The following is a 24,723-nucleotide window of genomic DNA, read 5'->3' on the forward strand; positions in this document are numbered from 1 at the left end:
GAAGGGCACGTGGCGGGAGGCGCTGTCTCAGCGCCCGGCTAGCTCAGTCGGTAGAGCATGGGACTCTTAATCCCAGGGTCGTGGGTTCGAGCCCCACGTTGGGCGGGGAGCTTTTTGCCTCCCCCGCAGAAGCCGCCGGGCGGGGGGACGCTGCTGGGGTTCCGACCCCGACGGCGGAGGCTCGGGGTGTGCTGCGGGGGCTGCCAAAGCACACGGGGGCGGTGCGGGCACGGGGCGTGCAATTATGTCGGTTATCGCGATAATCGCTGTGCTACAGCAAAACCTGGGTAACAGGAAGCTGCTAAGACCCCTGCCCTAGCCACCAGTGTTGGTGTCGCGCCCCCAGACACAGCACGGCACTGGCAATCGGTGCCTGCTCCACCAGCACCTGGCTTGGCTCAGGCAGGTCACTCGGCTACAGCAAAACGTCAAAAATGGCACCCAGTAAAGATCCGAGAACCTCAGAGGGGGGAAGAAAAATAATACAGCCCAGCCGTGCTGCTGTGGTTCATGTTTGTCACTAACGCAAGTTACACTGCGAATTTTTCTGCCATGCCGAGGAAGGATTAAAACATTTAATCTGGAAAAAAAAAGTGCCAAATCTCTCTCTACGTGGTAACATGAAGGGCTTCCCCAGGGCTAGGTGTTCTAAAAAGCAGAGCACAGACTTAGCTCACCCCTTGGATGAAATAAGAAGCCTTGGTTCTGTCCTGAACAGGGCGGGGGGGCTCTGCTCTGAAACCTGCCGGTAAGGCGGGACGCGCTACCTCGGGCTGTGCGCTTGGAACAGCGCCGTCAGAGCCGTCCGGTGATCGGAAACACCACGGGACAGAGCGGGCAGAAGGAAGACAAGGTGGCAGAACCCACCAGCTCTGGCGGCAGAACCCAGCAGCTTTGTGGAGCGCCTGAGGCTCTGCCTCAGTTCTTGCCGGGCAGGACACAACCTGTGTCACGGAGCCGCATCCCAATTATTCACGCTGGAAATGAAAACGAGCTGAAGTTGGGTCTGAACCTCTCCAAAAACTGCATTTTTTACTGCTGTGCTTTTTATTTTTTAAGCATAACTGCTGCAATCAGACATGCTTTATGAAGTCAAGAAAACTGCTGACATCCCAAATACTTGCTAAAGGCTAGGAAAATTCAAATTCACGTCCTCAGTAGTTCTTCCCTCGTGCAGCTCTCACCCCGAGTTTCCATGCCAGAAGCCGTCAGATCCTGGAGTTTCCCAGCCAGCCCCGCAGGCACCACGCTTTAGGAGCGAGGTTAGGGCAGAGCCACACGCGGCGCAGCAAGGCCTGCTGGAGGGAATGCTCTCCAACGCGTGTGCAACCCAGTGTACTTGGTGTCGGCGCAGGAGGGAGAGAAAGGGGTTGGTAGGCTGGAACAAGAGCAGTTAGAGCGAAGGTACCGAACCCGTAGGAAAACGAGGGCAATGCCGGTATTTCAAGGATCTGCTCAGCAACAAGCAGCCCCAAGGATATTAAACCATTAAACGATTGGAGGTTTACAGGAGCAAGAAGCCTAAGAAATAAAAGAATGCTAAACATCAGACATGATGTCAGGCTATGGCCTGACAGGTAAAACCCCACACTGTATTTTGAAGAACTGTTTCCGTCACAGCAGAGCAGTACTGCCCTCAGCTTGCCACGGAAAAACTCCTGTGCGTGGTGATCACAAACTGCTTCACCTGGAAACCCACTGCTTGGACTGGAGACTCTCACGTCAGTTCAAAGAGGCAGCGGCCAGGCCCCATCGTGCTCCAAGGGCTGAGAAATCACTGCTAAAAAACAGCTTCGTCCCGGGAGTACACAACAAGCACTGAGAACTGCTCACAGCGATGTCTGTTTATTTTCCTGTTTCCTGTACAACAGCCAAGCAGCTCATCTGAAGTAGGAAGAAGGCGATTTAAAAATACACCTGCCAACACCACCGGAGAGAAATCATTTGTTGTAATGCTTATCAGACCTCTGTTACCAATCAGCAAAATCTCCCCCGTGACAGACTATAACACTTCAAACAATGATTTCTTTTTTTTTTAATTTCAAAAACAATAAGATAAAAAGAAACATCTACCATGTGTCAAATAACCCCAACATGCTAAAATAAAATATCTGAAACAGAACAGCAAAGTCATGCAGAAGCTTCTTTAAATGCTGCCTCGTGTTAAGTTTCACCACCAGAATGTTTCTTTTAACATATGCTTAAATTTTAGAAACGTGCTATGAGAACCACAGCAGGTAGTTAGCAGACATCATGGGGAAATCGGCCTCAAAAAGCATCTTTCCCAAATGCAGTGTTCATGTCAAAATGTACATCGTTTTCCGGAGCAAGGAACTTTGTAGTGCATTTGCATTTAATACATATTGTTGCAGTACAATGAGGTTTTAATATTTCTGATGGGGGGAAGGAGGGCAAAGAAGTGACTTCTGAACGGGGCATTTCAGTAACAGGTTCAAGGTTTCCTCCTCCGCCTGTTTATAATCCTTACATAGCCGAATCCTTCCTTGGAGGAGAGGCACTGGGGGAGCTATGTGAGAACTACAGGCAGACGAGTTCTCTGCTAAAACTCTGCAAGCAGGACTCTCTGTGCAGGGGAAATATTGTTCCAGCACCTTTGCTAAACAGCCCCAAACCATTTCCTAACTGTCCTCACAGGTGATTCAAGGGTGGAATACTTCATATAGAATGTGGCAGAAAAGCTTTCACAGATGTTTCCCAAAGTAGACTGTCATTCTTCTGAGCATGCTTTAAACCAAAATATCTTAAAACAAATCTCAACCACGTCATTTAGTGTACAGACAAACAACAAAACTCAGTAAGCTACATCTCATCACTATACATTTTATCAGAAGAGGACAGAATAGCGCAGTAGTTGCCAAAGTTAATTTTTTGAACTACTGGACACGGTTTTAAATACAGTGTTAGTACATACCATGCTACTCCCCAAAACCATCCACATTGGTCATACTTAAGTGTTACATAAATTACTTAATACAAAAAAAAAAGTTCCCAATGCGCGTGTGTGTGTGTACTTGAAATAGATGAGGAGAATCCTTGCGCAGCATTTAGGTGCTTATTTCTCAGTAGAGAAAGCCCTCTTCATCAACGGTGGGGGTGCTTTTCCAACATCAAACATCATTTCCAGTGGAGGGTTATTGAGACAGCACCAGTCAGGTATGCGGCCTGTCTGGCTGTAATACTCTTTGGACACAGACCGGCTCCCAAGGATGTCCTGAAGTGCTCCAAAAATGGCTCCTACGTTGTTGGAAAAAAAAACAAAAAGCATTTATTTGGTGTACTGAACTTCTTTTCCTACTTCTCGTCAAGAATCTTAATTTTTTTTAGCTTTGTCCAAAATAAACAAACAAAGGAATGAAAGGATCTAGTCACTTTCCTTTTTAGTAGCTAGACTCAAATTGCTTCCAATGATGTCCCTTGAAAGTAAGTGAAAACAAGAAAAAATAGTTTCTGTTGAGAACAAAACTGGCCTAGTTGACCCCCTTCTTATGATAAGCCTTCTACAAGTTTTGATTTTAAGCACTTCAAACAAATCCTCATGTGTTTAAGGAGTTTTCCTCTCCCAAAAAAGGATGCAGCACAAGAAGTTCCCCCAAGCTGTGAGAAGATTTAGAGCACAGCAGCTGATTAGCGCTGCCAGTGAAAGTAAGTGTCAGAGAACTTGGTGCATAAAAGTCATTCCCTGTTCGCTAATCCTAAAATGAGACTCAGAAAGTTTTAAAACTAAAATATGATAAACACATACCAAAAGTATACAGAAATAATATTAAAATTAGTTCCTCATACATATCGGATGGTCTCAGCTTACCAGCCAGAAGTTTAGAGAAGCAACAATTCTTTACAACCTGAGAATCCTCCTGGAAAGACTTCCTAACAACGCAAAGCCCTTCTGGACCACCCTTTTTCCCTGTCCTGTCTGTATTGCATCCGAACTCCACTGCACATTTGAAGCACTTGTTATTGGCACCCTGGAGCAGCACAGCGCGGTAACAGCCCGCAGCCTCGCCGCAGCCAGCAGCTCCTTGATTTTCAAACGCGATTTTCAGGCACGCCGCAGGTCTCTGCTCTCCCCAATTTCTTCACTGGTGCCACCCCATGGCAGTAGCCATGCACTGCACTCGAGTCAACTCGGCGCTGGTTCAAATTGCACCTGTTTAAAGCTCCCACAAACCGCGGTGCCATTCTGCCCTCCAAGTGTCCCCGAGGGAGCTGCGGTCTGCAAGATTTCTTCCAGGAGGGCAGAACAATTCCACAGAGCTCAGGTGCAGCTTACTTTCAATACTTCATCTGAATTTTACTGCTATTTATTCATTACAAATCCCACCTGGGAAGTTTGTTTTCCCACTTTGTACCTGTGCTTAATCATTTTCGTTCTTACCTCCCAGCCATGCCACGCAGTTGGGTTTGGCAGGCGGAGTGTGAATTCTGAAGGTTTTGGTGGCGAGTGCTTCTTTGTATTTTGGTTTCTCTACCAGGTGCCTGATTTCAGCCATGAGTCTGTGCAGGAATCCTGGCAACATGGCAGTGCCACCAATAACTACCAAGTTCTCCGCCAGTTGCTTCCTGGTGTCTATTGGACACTAAAGCAAAAGAGAATTAAATAAAAAAAAAATTAAAAAAAAAACCAACACTAATTGGAATTGCATGTATGAGCATTCAAAGGTCTCTTCAAAATTCAGCTAGTTTTCCTGTGCATGTCAATCGTCGTTTTCTATTACTTCTCTGAAAAATAATCTACATCGGTTTTTACCCAGACTTCCCAAGAAAACCAGGCTCAGGGACGTGCCCAGTTGGGGCTTGCATGAGCACGCCGTGAGTCGCTGTAAAGCCCTGTAGCTGAGACGGGCCAAGACAACAGAGGACAGAGGTATCAGTGACTAATTCCCCTGAGCTCTGGGAGAAGATGTGCCAGAAGAGACGCACAAAACCTCAACCAGTGCTCTCAGAGAGAAAACTGTTAAATATGAGCTTGACTTGTTTTAGCTTCATACAGGAGAAAGATGCTACAGAAGCCTCCGTGGCAGAAAAGCTAGAGCATGCCTTTGGTACCAGATAATCTAACAAGAAGACACAAGGGTACAAGAACACCAAGCTTTGTCAGTTCTGCCCCTCAACAAGCAGACCTGTGGTACCCCTTTGAAAAAAAAAAAAATCTATTGTCAGAGCGCTGTGCTCCTCTTGTCCAGCAGAAGTCACTGGACACTCTTTGACGTTTGTAAATTTAACATTTGTCTTTGCTAGCCGAAGAATGATGTGAGGTAAAGGCCTGGAGGTAGAGAGGGGAGGGAACAGATCCAGGAACAGATCTTGTCAAACATCAGGAGCTGTAACTGATTGTCATGCCATCTAAGTCTGTCACTCCCCAATAAAATATGTCTCAGCAAACTAATTTAAATAACATTAGTAACTACAGGAAGGAAGTGAATTTTACACCACATCATAATGAAAATTTCCATCTATTTTGGTTTTCTAATAATTTTTTTCTTAAACCTAGTAAGAAATTAAGTGTTTGTATATGCCAAGAAAACTTTCTACACTATTTCTAAAATACTGCCTGTAATAGAGATGTCCAAATTAATTTTATTCTACCTCAGGTAAGCAAACAGTCTGCAGGATGCAGAAAGTCTAGCTGTGAGCAAAACACCTTTAAAATGAAGAAATAGAATACCTATTACTTTGGCTCAAGCAGTGTAATTCTTATAACAACAAAAGCATTAGCTACTCCTTTGTATGTACGCATATATGTATGTACTGAGCTTCACTACCAAAATAAACGCAGCTGGATTCTCCCTTTTGCTGAGGAACACGCACAGTGTTGCTTCTTTTCTTGACTGAAAACTGCTCTAAATAAATTGCTGTACACCCAGGAGTACAAAAACAATCACAGAGCGGATGACACACCGTGACTTGCTGCCCCACAGTAATTCATCATGTGGCAGAACGCGAGGAGTCATGCTGTGCTGAGATTTTGAAACCAACTGTAACCTGCAGTCAGGGGGGCATCACTCTGAAAAGAGACGTTTCTAAGAGCAGGTTCCCTAACTCTGGAGACATGCAAGCAATTGTTTAGAAGACAAAGATACCTGAATGAGCGAATCTAAGATCAAAGTGGCAACAGATGTCTCTTCATTATCCTGTTCAAACAGTATCTCCACAACTGAGTCTCTGTTGAAAGGACAGGAAATGAGTGTTAATGAGAAGCAATGCTACCCCGTGAGCTAACAGCGGGGCTGGAAATAACTACAGACTTCCTGCTGACAGCACAACGTCACAGCGTCACAGCGTCACAGCTTCTTCTGTCACGCAGCGCATGCACCAGGCAGTGCCAAAGGGGAGGCAACAGCCTCATTCACTCCACTTAAACCTGTCTCACCATCATGCATTCACACTCCATTTCTCTTTTCCCCCACCCCTCTGATCTGCTGGCTCGTCTTCAACTGTGAGCAATTTGGGGAAGCAGAAACCTCTTATTATAGGCCTTGCGCTGTGCCTATCGCAAAGGCTTTATTTAAGAGACATAAAAAAATGCAAGTGCTTCATTACAATTCAGTTTTACGAAAATGTACGTGCTCTCAGAGTTGAAAATACGTCCTCCTAAAGACAAACACTTCACTACAGTATTTCTCACCTGATGGGGCCAACTACATGGAGAATCTTTTCTCCGTCTAAAGGATAGTCCACATCTGGAGGTGGCGGAGGACGCTAGAAATAAAAACATGAGCATTGTTTTAAAGGCCAAAACGGCTACGTCCACTCCAAAAGACCAGGATAAGTTTCATTCTCCACCCACCTCAGCACTGCCATCAATGTTGAACTTGGCTGCTTGGATCTTCAGTCCACGCTGGAGATCACTCACAAAACAAGTGCGAACTTCATAGAAGAAAAGGAAGGGACAGAAGAAAGACTGTTGGACCCTTTCATCAATAAAACAGACAATTTTGCTTAACTTAGAGAACACATTTTAGGCCCTGCTGGTAGAAAACAAAACAAAACAAAAAAGCAAACAAACAAAAAAAACACAACACAAGCCTCTACACTTCCATCTGAATTCAGATGTATCTAGATCATAAATTTAAATGAAAATGACACCAGAACTATGTGAGAACAGGCAAGATTTCTTTCTCAAACAAGCTACATAAGATTTAAAGACAAAAGATGCTATCAATCATGGTTTTGGTTACCACAAGGTGGCAGAGGTTGAATTCCACTGTCAAACACACCATTCCTGGTCTTGCAGTATGGCTTCAAGTAAGACATTGTATTTTTTTTTCTTTTAAACAATCACTGATCATGTAAATATTTTTCCTAATGCAACTCTTCAGCTTCCTAAGAAATCCAGTTTTTTTTTTCCTCTAAGCAGCACTGACAGACCACAATTTTATTTGTATGCCTACTACAATTAATTTTTGCTATATTAAAATAATAATATAATGCATATAATAAGAATCTTCTTCATACATGGTTGTTACAAAGGAACAACCCTTAATACACAAGCAATCCTAATTTCAACCCTAACACATTGTATCTGATGCCAAGAGATTGCATCAAAACCAGAACCAATCAGGAAACTGTGATCCAAGTCCAGGAATCAGAAAAAGAGCTTCCACTTGACAAAGCACCAGCTCTATTTCAGTTATTTTGCATTTCACTGATGGATTTCTTCCTAATGTGGTCCAGAAGATAGATACTAGTTACTATCTTCTGCAATTATATCTATTTTTATATCACATGAAACATAACATAGGAGCCCATTTAAGTTCTGCCTAAAGAGATACCCTATTTTCTTTCTGGTGTAAATGTAGCCCTCAACTCCTCCTGCCTACTTAATTAATGTATCAACATCTCTTTTATACACACTTGGTTTTTTTTTTTGCAAAGTTTATCTTGAGGCAAATGGACACTTTGTAGTTAATTTCTAAACAAAATCAGTTTAAAATATTCATATTTCATGATATTAAAATTACTTAAATGCTGCATTTACAAGCAAAATATTTCTATGATAGTAATTTTTGAAATTAGATCTGCTAACTTTCTACCATCTGCAGTACACACTGTACACATTCATACACAAAGTGTTGGTAGTTAAAAAAAAAATGCAACACCAAGTTAACCTGACCTGCTGATCATAGGATATATGCAATAGTGTAACATGTAACACCCCTACTGCACTGTTCTATCAAAATACGAGCTGTCTTGACAGCACAAAGGCTAAACCTGAAAGAGAACTTCAACGTTGTTTTGGGTTTGCTTTCAGAGAGGGAGAACAAGGCAAGTTCTTCTGGTAGGTTGAGAAATACGATACACAGAGAAGCCAAAATTAGTACCTGAATACAATGTTTTGCATGCTTGTTATTATCATTCTCTCCTCTACTGCACAATTTAATAAACTAGGGTTTCATAAAAAAGAAAGTTTTACCTTTTATATCTTCTACTATGTCTTCTGGAACTGAGCCTGCAGCAACAACAAAATCAGTTAGAGCAAAAACTTTTTAAGTAGAAAGAGAATTTAACAATTGAACTAACTTTGAGTTACATTTAGGACAGTTCCACTTTGACAGCAGCTTTTAAAGATTTCTAAGTAGAAGAATATTACAGAAAGAAGCCTTCTCTCAAAAGAGACCGAAAAAATACTACTGACCTTTTATCTGCGCTTTCATTTAAACTTACTAAGTGGCTTACTTTTGAAGTAATATACTCATTTAATACGGAAAGAAATCATGAGAGAAGATCACGTAAGGTATGATGAATACTATATACATATTTTTCATTCACTATCAGTATTAATCCCCTTTCCCCAGTGGAAGTTTACAGCACTTACACTGCAGCAAACAGACCTTACCCATCACAGATGGAAGGCTTTGTCCTTTGGCTAATCCTGTATCAACTGTGCACTGTTCCAACAACTGATATTCCAGCTCCCTAGAACATTGCAAATTAAGTTAGGTAAAGGCAGCTATTAACTCAGGACAATTCTCTGTATCATGCTTAAGGGACAGTATTTACCCCCTTCAGCTAGATTCTTTTAAATACAGGCTGAAGTAGATCGGGTTTCCACAACTTTTACTGCATCAACAAAAGCCAGAAAGTGGTAACTTTCAAAATGGAATTCTGGCATAGCAACAGTTACGATTTAAGTAATGTTCAGTAGGAATCTTTGGTCATTGATCAAAGCGTAACTTCCACAAATCACTTGACAGTAGCCTGGGATGTGTAACAGTGAACTTACTTGTGGATAGCCTTTCCTCCCAACGGCAGAGAACCCCAGCAGCTCAGAATCGGAATTCCCTCATATATCTACACGAAGATCAGGAAATTCTCCTTTGTTGTCACGAATTTTCAGACTGCTGGAACTGCTTCTTCTCCTCAACATTTTCTTACATTAGCTGCCTTTCTCCAAAACTAATTACTAATATATACACAACGGAGTTAGGAACCACCTAAGAATCCCATACCACCTTTCCCAAACTTCAGTGGAACACGGACTTAACATATCAGCTGTGAAGAGATTCCCCAAGTGATGATATCTTATAATTAAAAGCTGGATTGGCTGATCTGTTTCTACTGCTTTTTATCACACCTGAAAGCCTACAAAATAGCAGCTTGTCATGATAGCCTTACTGCTGAAAATGTTCATTCTGTATTATTAAAGGATACAGGCAGCACCAAGCTTTCTTTATATCCGCAGTCCAGCACCATGGCAGAATTGATCCCAAGTGTCAGGAGAGACATCAGATGACTTGGAGCAAACAATACAGAAGGTACCTACATGGAAACCAAGAGGGCAATTGACAGGAGAGGGAAAAATACAAACAAAAAAACCCATAAAACACCTAAAACAACGATGCTTTCCCTAAATGTTATATTAAAAGCAAAATCCAAACAATTGTATCTTATCAATTTTTAATTTATTTTTTAAGGTAGTGTAGTAATTAACAAAATACAACAGGATACTAAAATCTGCATTCGTCTAATTTATGGTACATGCAAGGCATTTCAGTAATAATTAATCTTGGAATGGACTCGTAAGAAAAATGGCAATTACGGAACTAATCTTCAGTCATAGTTCAGATTTCCTATTGTCATTTGTAAAGAAATTAAAGAAACAAACACGACTACTTGGAATGCTGCATAAAGATTTGAAGATGTGATTAAAGGCGACAGAAAAACCATGAAAGTGTGCCCTACAACATGCTGTGCACACAACCGCACAGGAGAAGCGATTTATAATGCTTTTCCCAAAGCGACGTGGAAACTCAGGTCATAATTACATGAGAATTACTTTCTTCCCCTAGAATTCTGCAAAACAAATTTCCTAGACTGTGACTGTTCCTTTACCGAATATCATGCCTTGAAGCGTGAATTAAAGAAGCAATTTCAATAAAGCCTGCATTAAAGGGCAACATTACTGGTACTTGGCCCAGAGACAAGTTACAATATTGACCGTGTATTAAAATGCCACTCTTACGCGCTGCACCAGATGGAAGTATTAGCCAGAGGGAATTAACCTCACTTCAGTATTAACTGGCTTCTTAACATGCTACAAAGCCTCTCCATCAAAATATGATTCTCCAAGTCACGAGTCACTTTAGACAACCAATTCTGCATGCAAGTGCTTTTTTGGGAGACATTTTTTTCCCCCAGGAAGGGATTTGGGGTGGAGGGACTGGGACAAAAAAACACACAAATATTTCAGCGAGTTCAAGTCAGAAAATTGTATCTATCATAGGAAAGAATTATGCAGAATTTCAAGATCAGTTGTTAAATTGTGTTGTGGAAGCATAGTGGAGTAGGACTGCAGACAAACTAGTTTCACTGCTTTTTATAGAAGAACTTCAACTTTTGTTCTATTTGAATTGAAAAAGTTATGGAACCACCTTCCAATACTTTTTACTTTAGAACTAACCAAGAGTTAGCTTCAGATTTTATTTGACTCTACCAGAAAGACTGATTAAGCTGAGTAGATAATGAATTTCTGGTAAGCTCTCATTTCTAAATGAGTACAGCTGAAAGTTAGATCATGTGCTAGACAAAGATATTGACTCTGACAGAAGTCATGAGATTTGATGACAGAGCACTAAGAAGTGTTTAAATATAAATTTTGGCTTCCGGCAGTGCTCAATAGAAATTATTGGATCTGTCTGGAACAGGATGATGTGAGCTGTAGTTTCATACAAGCCAGAGAAACCTTTCAGATTCTTAATAGCTGCTGGTTTTTGCAGCCTTTAAGGTGCTTTAGTCTGATCTCCAAGCCCCACCTTCCCAAATGACCAGTAAGATTTTTTTCCAACTTCTTTATGTCTCTCTCATTCTTCTGGCATTATTTCCATGTCTGTCCACACACGGTAGTGATCATCAGTAAGAGTTCTACTGTCAAGTGCTACGCTTACAGTAATTATGCGAAACACATACCTCAAAATGCTTGAAAAGGACTCTTGTGAGTGTGTCTCTGAAGTGTGAAGGGCAGAGGACAGATTCTATGATAACAACACGACGGTCTCTGGGATTCACCAGCAGATGTCTGAAAAAGGCAAGATGTGTAAAACAAAACTGGCAAGTTTATGCACATATTACAAGCCCTACCTTATTTTAATATTCCATTCTACCTGAAAATCCTAATAATTTGCATTTAGATAGCATTTTCCATGGCAGATCTCAGTCTTCTTCCCAAATTTAAAGTATAAAAAACAAATTCCTAATAGAAAGTTAGGAAATCAAGTTACAGAAAGCAAGTTATAGAGCTCTCCGCCAGCAGCCTGTAGCTACAAACGTTATACATTTCTAAAGCAACATAAAGAAATGCAAAAATAGGCATGCACGGTAGTCATTAATGGCTTGTCCAGTGTCATACAGTATATCCATAAAAGAGAGGATACAAATGTCCTGATTTCAATTACAAATCAGTGATAAAGGACACAAAAAAGTACCCAACGCTGGAGATCTGAGGTACAGAAATTAAGTACTCATTTGCCCTGGGTCAAACAATGTTTTCTGCTGCATAAAAGTACAGACTGGAAATAAAGAGAAAATTACCAGCTCCAAGTTCATTATTCACTGATACTAGAAATACAACAAAAAGATGTATTAATCAGGCAAAAGTGTCCTATATGTTAAGATTCCTCCTTATAACCATGGTCATGTGGCAATGAGCTCTGCACCGATGTAGGATGAGCTTCAGCCCTGCCAAAATCAGTACAACTCCTCAGGTTCTCCTTCAGCTTCTCCATCGAGTCCTTTATGAGTTGCATAGTTAAAAGGCAAATTACAAAATATATTTTATTTCTAGAGAGAGGCTAATGCTGCAGGCCACCAAGTCTTTGTAATAACACCTGAATCTCAGCACCACTGAATTTCTCCAGCAAGAAGGCACGAATAATTAACATCCATGTATCCCTTACCTGAAATACAACATATGAATAAATTCCTTCAGATACGAGTATAGCTCTTCTGTATTAATATTATACTGGACTACTTTGATAGGCTGTAAAGAAAAGAAATATCCATCAGCAGCATAAATATTAAACAGTGATAATATAAAAAGAAATGTTCCTATCATACATCTGAATATATATAATGTGATACATATAAAGAAATACTAACTTTTGCCTGTTTTGCTATATATACTTAACAATGTACCTCATAATTCACCCTATAACTAAACTCTTAGAGTTTATTGATCTTAATTTTTCATACTGGTAACTTATCTCAATATTAGTTTTCCAAAGCTGCCATTTTCTACTAAAAAAAGAGCACAGACAAAGAAATGTCTCAATAAATGCCCCCAAAATAAGATGGGTGAGCAATGAGTACCAACTAATACATGTTGGTATCACACTTACTTGTATCTAGTTACAATATTTAATAGCAGCTGTTGAAAAATTGCTGATGATGAACAGAAGATGTATCTGAAAATTCCCCCTGAAAATTATAACATACTAAACATTGCAAAGCTAAAATAGTTTACCTTGGGGACATCAGGTTTCTTTATTTCACTAGGAATAATGCATCTTGGTCCTGTTTCTCCTGCAAAACCGCACCTAAAAGAAAACATGGAAAACTTTATCATTGGAAGTCACTATTAGCAGACAAGCCTATGAATCAGAGTAATTAATTAGGAGTATTTCTGTAACTGCAAGGAGATGTTTTACATACGACTTTTCTATCTAGTTATTTTGAATGAGAAACACTGTATACCTTTTTATTGACTCCCTCTCAGCTGCATTAAGTGAAATACGGTTTCTTCGCTTCTGTAAGGACTGTAAAGCTCAACTCTGATGTGCCTCCTAATTTCGACTGAATACAACTTTCTGTTGACAACTCTCCACCTACAACCTTTCTTACCGCCTATTAAATTTCCAGAGAAATACCTTCCTGCATCCTCCATACCAGCCCAGCTTTCACTGAAGCTCTCAGTAAACACAGGCAGCACCAAGTCACTATGTCCTCTTTAGATCCTCACTTTTTGTCATGTTTATGTAATCACAGGATGGTCTGGGTTGGAAGGGACCTCACAGCCCCTTGCCATGGGCAGGGCCCCCTGCCCCCAGCCCAGGCTGCCCCCAGCCCCATCCAGCCTGGCCTTGGGCATTGCCAGGGATGGGGCAGCCTGCACCAGGGCCTCACCACCCTCAGAGTAAAGAATTTCTTCCTAATAGCTAATCTAGATTCCCCCCCCCCTCGCCCTGCTGGCTGCACATTTGGCAGAAACAGAAGACAGACTTGACGACCGCAATCAAAAAGGTCCTGCAGCCCATTTCACTGCTGACCAGCACTGGCCCATGGACTCTTTTTTCCAGCTTGTTTTATACTTTGTAATGCACTCCCTTTACAGGTATCCTGGGCGATTTTAGGCACTACCGCCTCCTGATGGCTGGTCACCGCTGCAGGACTCCTGACAAAACAGGAGAACTCGGCATCCAATTTAGATACAACAATACAAATAGTAACAACTCCAAAATTCTTGGAAACCTATTTGGTTTTCATAAATAGATTACACCCTAAAACACATAAGCAGCATGGATTGAAGAAAGCAAATAAAAAACAAAAGAAATTCAAGATTTGATTAAGTACAAACATCAGAAGAAAACTATGGTAGAAGACACTAGTAGAAAGCTTGAAACTGGTGTAATTCAAGAACTTTTAATACAAAAGGTCAACTAACAATTTATTCTGGTATTTGGCAACTGTAAACACGTTTCTTCAGATCATTTCAGAAAAACTCTGAAGAAGTCCCAGCGTGTACACGTGGTTGTGTTTACCTGTCATCCTAATGACTTCTGAACTTCCTGTTAATTTCAGTCATACTTAGAAAAGGACGGGTAACTCAGAGGTAATGAAATTGCCACCACTTCCATAAGAACGCAGGTTGGAAACAGAGCCTAAAAGCATGCTATTCAAGAGAAACGCTTTTGTGTGAGAGCACGGGACAAAAGTACAAAAGCATCCCAAATTTGGGAAAAGCTGGTGATCAGTGACACGGCAAACCCACAGGAGGCCACTCGTGGAGTTACTTGTCTCCATCTGGGCTGGGTTTTATTAAGTCCTTTCCACAACCAGTGACTTCCAGGTAACAAAGCCAGGCTGCTGGTGTGTAATTATACAGTCACTTCAAAAAAAAAAAAAAAAAGCAAGTACAACAAAACACAAAAACACATTTGGGCAAGAAACCCTGCTTCAAGTGTGCCTCATCAGGGGGGCAGAGACAGCACCAGGGTTTTGAGCAGGTAAATGCCCCGAAAGAACACAGACAGGGGACTAGTAAGAGACGGTTTTGTTGCAATGTAATGTTTGTTTGTTTGTTTGTTTTTCCTTTGTGCAAGGCTACTGAAACCTCAGGGGCACTTGCAGCCTATTCTAGCCCGGGACACGGGGGGCCGCGGCTCTGCGACACCCATGGGAGACGTCGCTTTTTTATTTTTTTAACCCAAAACACGAGATCAGACAGCAAGGCTCCGGTCAGCTTTGCACAAAGCAAATCGCCATAGAAAAGAGGCGGGGGGGGGGGGGGGAAAAACACCACCACCAAACTCATTATTTACTAATTATTTCTCCCGACAGCGGACGCCGGAAGCAACCGCCCGGCGCCAGGTCCGCCCCGCGGTCGCGACACGGACTCCCCGGCGTGTCGCGACAGGCCGGGGACACGCCGACACACGCCACTCACTTGGTGAAGGCCTCGCCCAGGTCTATCACCACGGCCGTCTTCTCCCCGCCGCTGCCCAGCCCCTCGTAGAGCGGCATCGCGGCCTCCCCCTCGCCTCCCGCGGCCTCACAATGGCGGAGCCGCCTTCCTGCCTTCCTTCCTGCCTGCCTCCCTGCCTCCTTCCTTCCTGCCTGCCTCCTTCCCTCCTCCTCCTCCTCCCCGCCGCTCCGCCCCGCAGCCCTGCCCGCTGGGCCGTGGGCTGTCAGCCCCGGGAAGAGGAGGCTGAGGGGAGGGCTCGTGGCGGCCTGCGGCTCCCTCACGGGGAGCGGAGGGGCGGGAGCTGCAAATGGAGGCCGGGGCGCGAAGCAAGGCGCGCTGTGCCGCTGAGCGCAGGGCGGAGGAGGGCAGGAGAAATCCGAGAATCACGGAACGGTTTGGAAGGGGTCTTAAAAGATACCTAGATCCATCCCCTCTGCCGTGGGCAGGGATAAATGAAGTAAATTATAGGAAGCTATCGCTTCGGAGGCTATTAGGATGACATGTAAATATACCAAAGTGGTAGGTGTAACCCTTTAGGATGCAACAGCCTTGCTCTCCACCAGAAATAAGAGGTCTGTCATGGAAAAACAACAGCAACAAAAAGCAAATAAAAATCACCATACCTCCTTACTGCTATAAGAGATCTCTCATGGAAAACAAACAAACAAAAACAAACCACAACCAACCAACCAAAAACACAAACTATACCTCTTTACCCCAAGAAAATGACCATTAGGAAGTGAAGATAACTTGCAAATACCCCGAGGGTAGAAATATCAAACGCCACCGTGCCACCCCATGCATCCAGGACTGGGTTGCCTGTGCCTGGTGGTCAGAAGTAGATGGCGGTGAGCTCTGGTGGGAGCTGACTGATAGGACCCATGTGCTAAAGATGTAATTCGATTTAGTTCTATTTTATTTCCTTTCATGAAAGTATATCGTTCTGCCAGTACAGTTGGGGTTTACCTTCATCAGCCTTTTTTTTTGAAGGGGTGAATTACTGTCCAGCCTCAATCGTAGAGCCACATCAGCATTTTGCAGAATCTGTAGGAACCCTGTATTGCCTCAAGTCCTCACAAAATGACAAGCCATTGAAACCAACACCTTCCTCAGTTTTGGAGAAAATAAAAAATTGTGTTTGTATGTGTGCAAGTTTGTATATAACTATATATAATAAAATATTTTTGACACAGTACTGAGGCTTTAACTCCATCAAGGTTAGGAAATGTTAAGTTATTCTAAATAATCCTAAATCTTTGTGTTGTAGGTTGATGCCAGCTCTGCGGTAGGTAAGCTCGGTCACCACTTTCTGTTTACAAGTTACTTAACGTCTCTGAAATACGCAGCCTTGCTTTGACGGTCTTGGCATTTCTGGTTGGTAACAGCCGTGTCATGAAAGCCTCTTAGTGTGTTTGAATGAATGGGTTCTGTAGGTACCTACCAGTGTGGATGGAGGAGCTGTTACCCAGAAACAGACCAAAGAGAGGAAAAATACATGCTGAAAGGCAATGTGAATCTGCAAGAAATAACACAGGACACTAAGAGTTTGCTGCATCTGCGCAAGGCCCCCAGCACACACCAACATCAGCAGTGGGTTGTATAAATCCAGCAGCGTCCACAAAGGCTGCTCTGTGCTGAGAGAGACAACAGGATTATCTGTATACCCGAAGAAAGAAGGTGTCCTTTGACAAGCTGTCATTTTCTGGATAAACAGCTGGTCCTTCCAACTGTTGATCCAACTGGAAACCTATGAGAGCATGCGTGCATGCGAGTGAAGTGTGTCATTAGTTATCTACTATTAGTAATAACTGCCTGGCACTATAAATAGAGCTTAATTAATAAAAGGTGTTCTAATGAATATTGGTTGTGATATATGACTCCCTGTGACTTGATTCCTTTTCTGAGAAAAGGGAATTTATAACAGATGTTGGCTAGTGTAAGGCAAATCTGGGATCACTTGAGAAAGAAATTCCTAAAGCAACGTTTATCCCACTACCATCAACAACCTCCTTTCCCCTGCCTATCATCTCCTTTCCCCACAATAACCAGACTTATAAAATCAGCTGCTTTTCAGGCATTTTTATGCATGCCCAGGAGTGTCACGCATAATCACATCCCCAAAAGATCTGTTGTAGGGTATTTGTACCAAAGGAATGCATGGGACCCATTTCATTTTTCAGGGAAACAAAATAAATATTCAAAAAAAAATACTGAAAAGCTATGAACTGGTGGGTTGTGTTTTTGCTCATGCCGGATAGGCAAACCAAAGAGGCTGAAGTGTGCATGTGCAGCCAGACAAGGGCTCTCAATGAAGTGAGATTTCAATGTAGGCTGTTGTCACAGTGAACTCAAGGGCTCATACTGGTGTGCTCTGTAGCCCCAAACGCAAGCTATGTGAGCTGTGAGCTGCTGTTAGTTTCTAGATGCTTTTCACGTACTTTGCCGGAGTGCTGTTTGTCCCACATCCACACTTTCTATTTCAGATCTGTGAAGGTGGAGCTGTGTGGTAGAGCTGGACGATAAACAGGAGTGATGTGAGACACCAAAAGCTGTTGCTGCCACCATCTGCTCTATCGCCTGAGCAAACCTCAGCACTAGCCCGTCGTTGGACTAGCGGCTCTGCAAATCCATTTGCTCTTCTGCTCCTGTCACAGCCCTGTCACCTGCCCCCGCTTCTGGCCTCCCTAAATTTAACTGGGTCACAAAGTGGAGTCAGGAATATAGAGCTGAGAAGAGAAAGTCCATGTGTGTGGAGGAGGACTGGAAACTTGAGGAGTCGAAGCACTTGGAGCATCCTGGAAGGGCTCTGTATATTTGGAGGAAACACAAGGAATCCAGGCGGTGTAGAGGGAGTGCAAGAAAGGTGTAAAGAAGGGGAACTCTGCAGTGACAAACCCAGGGGAAACTCCTCGCAAAGCCTGTATTTTCCTCATAAAGCCTGTATATCTTTTGTTCAAACTCTGTCCCATAATTCAGTATAAGCCCCTGCACTCTTCATACGACCCATCGCCATTTTGATATCCTGTCAGCTCCTTCTTGTTGCGGAGGAAAACTGAGGAGAAGGAAGAAGCTTGTAGTGGTGATGTGGGATGCAGGAACAGCAAAGGGACCAGCACACAACCAGTAGGCTCTTGGAGTAGGAGGAAGCGCTGCCAAGGCAGCAGAGGAGGATGCCAACACATTAAAAAATAAACAAACAAAACCCTCTAGCTATTAAATGCTCCAAGACCCAGTTCAAATTGCCTTCTGATTTTGTGTGTTTTTATGTTATTAACGTTTTTTATTATTATATTTTATAGTTAGTATTATATGCCCTTCCAAAATATGGAAATGCAGCTGACCTTTAAAGCATATGCAAACAACCGTGCCTGAAAATATGTTAAAATGTCGTTCTCACAACGGAGCCTTAGCTCTACCATGTCTGAGCAATGCCCCAGTGTACCAAGAAGCCACGTTCAGTTAGAATTATCCCTGCCAGATGCTTTTCTCTCTTTGGGCTTCCTGTCAGGAAAACGATCCTGGAATTCCCAAGCTCATGTACTGAGTGCTGCCTGCTGCCCTGGGTTCTTCTGAGGACAGTGGGAGGAAGCTCACGAGGTTGCCGGGCCTGTTGAGAATGTGCTCACGCCGATGTGTGAATTTTCATTCTTTTAAATTCCATATAATGCTCCTGCATATCTCTGTGACAAGGATCCTATAAAGATGTAACCTATCATGCTTAATGTTGAGGCTCTTGAAACTTGGACTAAAAAATTAAATAATATGTGATTAATTTGATGACTAATGTCAAATCTGAGCATGATGTTTTCATGACCATTTCCAGCCCCAGATCTCACCTTTTTATGGTGTATTACTGCGTCATAATTATGCCTACATCACACTTATGTTTTAAATAAAAAAATTACTTGGATATGTTTTAGAGGTCACAGGCCCTACTTGAAATATATAGCCCATTGCTTTCTCCTAAACATATTATCGCTGGGTTAGGAAAGATCAGAGCTTGCTGCTAATCACATCACTGCCTTTATAGTCCATTGGAAATCTTTCCTTAAATTACATTAATCAATCACAGTTAACACGAGCTCTGAAATGCAAGCTGCAGCTTAGAAGTGGCTTAATTTAATGGATGGTCTTTCCAGAGCCTAGCAGTTATTGATAATAGAAGCCAGAGAGCCTAGAAGTGTGCCAGTGTTTCATAACAAAATCTATCCACATCGTGCTGGTTTAATCAAGGAAGCTGCTTGCATAATAATGTGGAAAGCGCGCTCGCTATCCCGAATATGTAACTGTTGAAGAAACAGATGGTGATGCTAACCCATAAGAATCAGGCTATAAATACATTCAAGATAACAATATAAATGAAGATAATTATTCACAATCTAAGGAGATGGTAGGACAATTAAGCCTGCTGCTAAGCAGGAGGTTGAGGGGAGTAAAACACAGGATCTCCTTAACGCAGTAAGACGATGTTCCCTGAATGCAGCCGGCTCCTATAACTCTTGTTAAGTAGTGGTATGCTCTGATACGCAGGGAAGAGCTTGCATAAATATATAAAAATACAGGGAATGAATTGTAGTCTACTGAAATCAGTGAAAATATCAAGTATCCAGTTTATATCAAATATATAAGATACTTCTTTTGGCTAGTGGAGTGCTTTTCAGTTTTTTAAGACTCTGTTAGTATTCAAGCCATTGGCAGAAATAATCTTTTTGAATATCTTGCAGACAAGTTATTGTCACACGCAGCGCTGTGCGCTCGTCTGCGGGGAGCGGTGGTGAAAGCGAAGCTGGTGCCTCGAGGTGGCAGCTCAAGAACTGCCCCGGAGGATTAAAAGGGAGCAGTTTTCATAAAGAAAATGACTTTTCTGTATGAGTCCTGAAACACGGCAGCTCTTGGATGAATTAATCCCCACAGTGCCCTTGCAAACATTGCAGACATAAAGGAACGTGTCCTCCAGCATAAACACTGCGGGCCCAAGTGGGTAGAGCACGGAGGCACCTTGCCCAACTAATATTCTGCTGCCTTTAGTGCAGAAATGCCTATCTGGACCCCCGCAGAGACTCAGATTTCAGTAAACCCCTATGCATGTTTCATTGGCAAAGAATAATTTTTTCTTGGACACAAAATAAACAGTCTTTTGTGTCCCCTCGTTGGACGGCTTTGTCTGTGTGCTTGCCTTTAAGCCTTCTTAATCCTTATATACCAGCTAACCGAGTCACGTACCCATTTTTTTCTCACAAAATCACATAGTTGCATACTTAGAGGCAGCTTTAAGCACAGTAAAAAAGCAATTGCTCAGAGGTCTAGTTTAGTTCCTGGAGCTCGCATTTCCTCAACTTTTCCCAGCACAAGGATTGATGGAGATCCACGTATCTCTTTTTCAAAGAGGGAAAGAGGAAGAAACCCCGCAGTCTTTCTACTGCTTGGTGCTTTGTGAACAGCTGGAACTGGTTCCTGCTGTAGGATTTCACCTTGTTTTGAATATTAATTTCCAAAACATATATATATATATATTTTGCTCATAACCACCCAAAAAGTTGTCTGCATTACTCTAAAAATCCCCCAAAGGGGAAATAATGAAAACACTGATGGTGTCTGGATTGAAACTGTGGTTTCTCACTAAAACACAGCCTTTCTCCCACCCAGACACCCTGACACCATCAACCTACCCATGGCAAAGCTCCTGTTCGTCCTTGCGGTTGCATGCCTCAGCCCCTCTGAGTTAGTTTAGTGAGGGCTGTGCCCCAAGGGATGGGGTGGCAGGGCTCAAACTCAGGCTGCAGGTCTTTAAAACTTGGGGATGCAGGTTCTTGGTGTAACCTCAAGTTCTGGGAAGCAAAACAAAGCTGAAGTTCTCAAAGTGACTCCGTTTAAGATTATCAAGAAGCAGGGAGTTTAAAGTCAGAGCATTGCTTAGGGTTAGCTTGCTTTGGGGTGGCGTGTCAATTGCTTTTTTTATTAGCAGCCTAATTTCATAGTGGAGTATGTAGGACGGGGGAAAAAAATATCCAAGCGCTACAGGGAATTGACAGATGGTTCACGTTTTAGCTGAGGCTCCAATATCCATGGGGATGGCTTCTTCAGCACTTTATTTCTGGGAAAATTGTAACAGGCAGTGCACTAACTGCATTGATTTTGTTAAAGGGTATGAAGAGTGAGGGTTGTACAACATTCAGTTATGGCCATGAGCACTGGTCCTCCTGGGCTGTATTCCCAGAGCAACTGCGACTGATTCCAGCGACCTTGGACAAGTCAGCAAAATCGTGGTTCTGCCCTTAAAAGTGACTGTGTAAAAATGGCACTCTCCTACTCAGCAGATCTGAGCGCTGCGTGTGCTCCAAGTCACATCTGCTGACTTTAGTGACAAAAATAAGTTTTTTACGGCTTTCCTGCTCCCTGAGCACTGCAGAATCTCAAGAGCTGGGAAAGCAGAAGCTGGATCCTGAGCCTTCGTGTAGGATGGATTGCTATAAATTACAGTCAGCAGTGGGGCTGCTCTGGCATCGCGAGGCCTTGCACAGCTTTTGTTAGTGCCAATGGTGATGAGCGTGGAAGAAAGGGATCCAAGGGGATCCTGTGGATTCAGTTCTGACTGCAGATCGCATTTACTGGGTTTGCAGTTTGAGGCAAAATATAAATAAAATAAAATCTTTTCATCTGTAAGATGATCACATTTCAAACAGAACCATCGATTGGCCATAAACTTCCTCATGTTTTTCAACGTGGGCTTGTTTTACGCATACCTCCCTGCCTGTAAGATGGGGATACTGTTCTCACTTTCACATCAGCCTGATTTAGACTCATTGTTGCTCTGTTCCAGTGACTCCTGTTTAATGGGCAGAGCAGGTCCCCTTAAACAGGTGCTACCAGCTGACATAAAGGTGGATTGTGAAGTAAAAATACAGACGGAGGTGTGCGCTGCTTTGAGTGCTGAATGTCCCCAATATTCAATTTGGGAACATCGTTCAGCAGAGAAATTAGTGTTAACTGTTTTAAAATTGCCTTTACCTTCTGTGGCATGTCCTGACATACTTAGGATACCTGACAGTGTCTCACCACAGATGCCAGGAGCTGCGCTGTAAGGTGCAGTACTCTGATGTCAGGACAATGATGTTTCAGTTCATTTTGTACATACGCATACAAAATGTGTCTTCATGTAAATTTTGAGGCGACCCAGTCTCTTAATTAGGACATGTTCTTTGTACAAACTTTCTGGGTTGAGCAATAAGGCTGCAACAGGGATATCACCTTCTGAAGAAATCTACCGCATTGTGTTATTGCTTCCTACAACAGGGGTTGCAATTATAACAATATGCAGATCTTACAAGGGACTCTGACAAAAACTACGTATTGCCATTTCCATTTTGCAGAAAGGGAAATGAAGGCAGAGAGCGACGAAGGTGAGTTTTGAAAGTCATCTAACAAGTCAGAGCCAGGGATGGGACAGGAGTCCCGTGCTATTTTTATAGCTACGCTACCCGCATGGAAGAACAAAACAGCTTACATCCCTCTGAATTTCACCTGAGCCTGTGGGAAATCTCTCAAGGATGAGACCAATAAATAGAGACTTGAACTGAAGTGTCTCAAACCAGAGCACTGGTAAGAAGGGGAAGGAATGGAAATTTCTTAACTTGCTGTGGAAGCTGGGTGGGTTTTGCTTGGTTATGTGTATGCTCTGCAGCATACTGAGCTGAGTTAAAAAAATAGCATTTCCAATTAATAAACCATAGAAATGAATAACAAAACAGTGCTCTTCGTTGCTTTCTGAGCTGAATTCTGCCTGTTCCATCATGCATCCTTCCATCACGTTTCAGTCTGCAGAATTTTTGTTGATCATGCAGAAACACATGATTTTGGCAGGTTATGCGGGGTAGAGAAACTTGCAGTGTATGGGGAATTTGCAATTTCAGATGGGGGAAAAACAGCTATTTTGGTTACAGTGTTTATCAGTGAGATATTTAACCTTGACAGTACACAGTGACAATCCGGGTGCGGAGTCAGTTACCCAGAGGAATAACAAGGGGAAAGGAAAATCCTCTCCAGTCTGGTAAGAGCTTTAGAGAACAGCAGGGCACCAGCTACACGTGTTTTACAATTTTAACATTGTCCCGATAACTTTAAAGGTTAGAAGAAAAGTGGAATGGGTTCAATATAAACCCCTCCTTTGGACTCACAGGTTCACACTGAGTGTGAATTTTGTAGCTACCGATGCCAAGTCTCTGGCTAGAGCCTGGTGGCCTCGCCGGCAGCTCTGCTGTCTGCAAGGGGCATCTCCCCCTCCCCGTACACGTGTGACTGAGCTGCCTGCGAATCAATCCCTGAACCACCACAACATGCACTTCTGTGTTTTAAAATAAGCCCTCATTGATTTCAGCTTGCTGTAAGGTCTTGCTACACCGGTAACTCCAGAGCCGGTGCCTCCTCTGTGTCCGAGCTATCCCCTCTGCTGAAGCAGAGCCCTCAGCCAAAACGAAATGAGGAGAATGAAGTTGAACCTGCAGAAAGTTTTGGATCCCTAATCTGGTGTTTAATGGTGTTTAAAATGGCCACAAGAATGCAAAACTTGTCTCTTCCTTTTTTTTTTTTTTTCCCCATCTCCCTTATAGGTGAAAGTAAACATCCTTTCTTTTCACGTATTTCCTTTTTTTTTTTTTTTTTAAATTAAAGATTTTGCAGCACTAGAAATATTAATTCATGAATACCTTCCCAGATTTTACAACTCATAGATGGAAAGCCAGAAGTGACTATTCCAATCACTTTGTGTGACCGTTAGCTCCGCCAAGCCTAACTCCGGAGTTCTTTTTGATGCCTTTTTGCAATGGCTGTCTTTACTGCTGATACAGGCATTTTTACACTTTATTTTCAACTTATGCAGAGGTTAGCAATATTACTCTGGAAGAAATTGCCCTGACCTACAACAAATCTGTCTCTGAAAGTTTAAATACTGGATGCAGAATGCTAGCAAAATGAATTGGGTTGCTTCCAGTTTGGTTGCCTTCCAGTAGAAAACACTGTGTAAAATTAGATAGGTAAAGCATTGGGGTGAGTGTAGCAAAGAGAAAAAACCACTGATATAAATGGTATTTCCAGTAGCACAACAAACAGGAAAAAACAATAAACAAAACCAGAGGATTTATTGAATATAGGAATAGGAATATCTCAGTTTTCCTTCATCAATTCTTCTCTGTTATGTATTTGGAGAGTCAAGCGTTTGGCAGGTGCAAGCAGGTGAAATCTCACCCCCACCTGAAAAACGGAGCCTCATTTTATAGATTATTATAGGTGGAAGTACAGAGGAATTTGCTCATTTGCTTCATGTTCACAGCAAAGTCAAGATTTTGATTTTCTTTGTCATCTCCTGCGTTATTTCTTTATTCCTTCCTAGCTATCCCCCCCCAGCCTCTCTGCCCTAGCCCTTTCCTCTGGAAGATTATTTTTCGTCTCTCCTCACCTGTCCCTGCCCAACGAGAAGGGCTTGCACCTGCTGCAGCACCGCTTCCAATGACTCATTGCCCAGGAGTGTATAA

At 42.7% G+C, this 24,723-nt stretch overlaps 1 protein-coding gene and 1 non-coding gene across 2 annotated transcripts; one reads left to right on the plus strand and one right to left on the minus strand.

The window, feature by feature from the left end:
• The first annotated feature begins 32 nt into the window (after positions 1–32).
• TRNAK-CUU (transfer RNA lysine (anticodon CUU)) lies at positions 33–105 on the plus strand. The gene has a single exon. It is a non-coding gene; the product is annotated as a tRNA-Lys (tRNA).
• Positions 106–1,829: 1,724 nt separating this feature from the next.
• On the minus strand, positions 1,830–15,455 carry ACTR10 (actin related protein 10). The gene is made up of 13 exons (XM_048066130.2): positions 15,179–15,455; positions 12,980–13,052; positions 12,414–12,496; positions 11,428–11,536; positions 9,673–9,780; positions 9,245–9,312; positions 8,858–8,937; positions 8,435–8,470; positions 6,809–6,888; positions 6,647–6,720; positions 6,102–6,183; positions 4,397–4,598; positions 1,830–3,255 (listed from the first exon to the last, which is right to left on the minus strand). The coding sequence occupies exons 1-13, from the start codon at positions 15,253–15,255 to the stop codon at positions 3,074–3,076; spliced, it is 1,254 nt and encodes a 417-aa protein (XP_047922087.1). The 5' UTR covers positions 15,256–15,455; the 3' UTR covers positions 1,830–3,073.
• Positions 15,456–24,723: the final 9,268 nt, after the last annotated feature.

Source organism: Anser cygnoides, chromosome 5 (genome assembly GCF_040182565.1).
Source record: "Anser cygnoides isolate HZ-2024a breed goose chromosome 5, Taihu_goose_T2T_genome, whole genome shotgun sequence".
NCBI lineage: Eukaryota > Metazoa > Chordata > Aves > Anseriformes > Anatidae > Anser > Anser cygnoides.

Bases quoted from the DNA above. Each gene is read 5' to 3' on its own strand.
- ACTR10 (XM_048066130.2), bottom strand. From the start codon at position 15,255: ATGCCGCTCTACGAGGGGCTGGGCAGCGGCGGGGAGAAGACGGCCGTG. The intron at 6,184-6,646 runs GTGAGAAATACT...TCCTTTCAACAG, and splicing joins CATGTAGTTGGCCCCATCAG to AGACTCAGTTGTGGAGATAC. The intron at 3,256-4,396 runs GTAAGAACGAAA...CCAACAACGTAG, and splicing joins CTGCGTGGCATGGCTGGGAG to GAGCCATTTTTGGAGCACTT.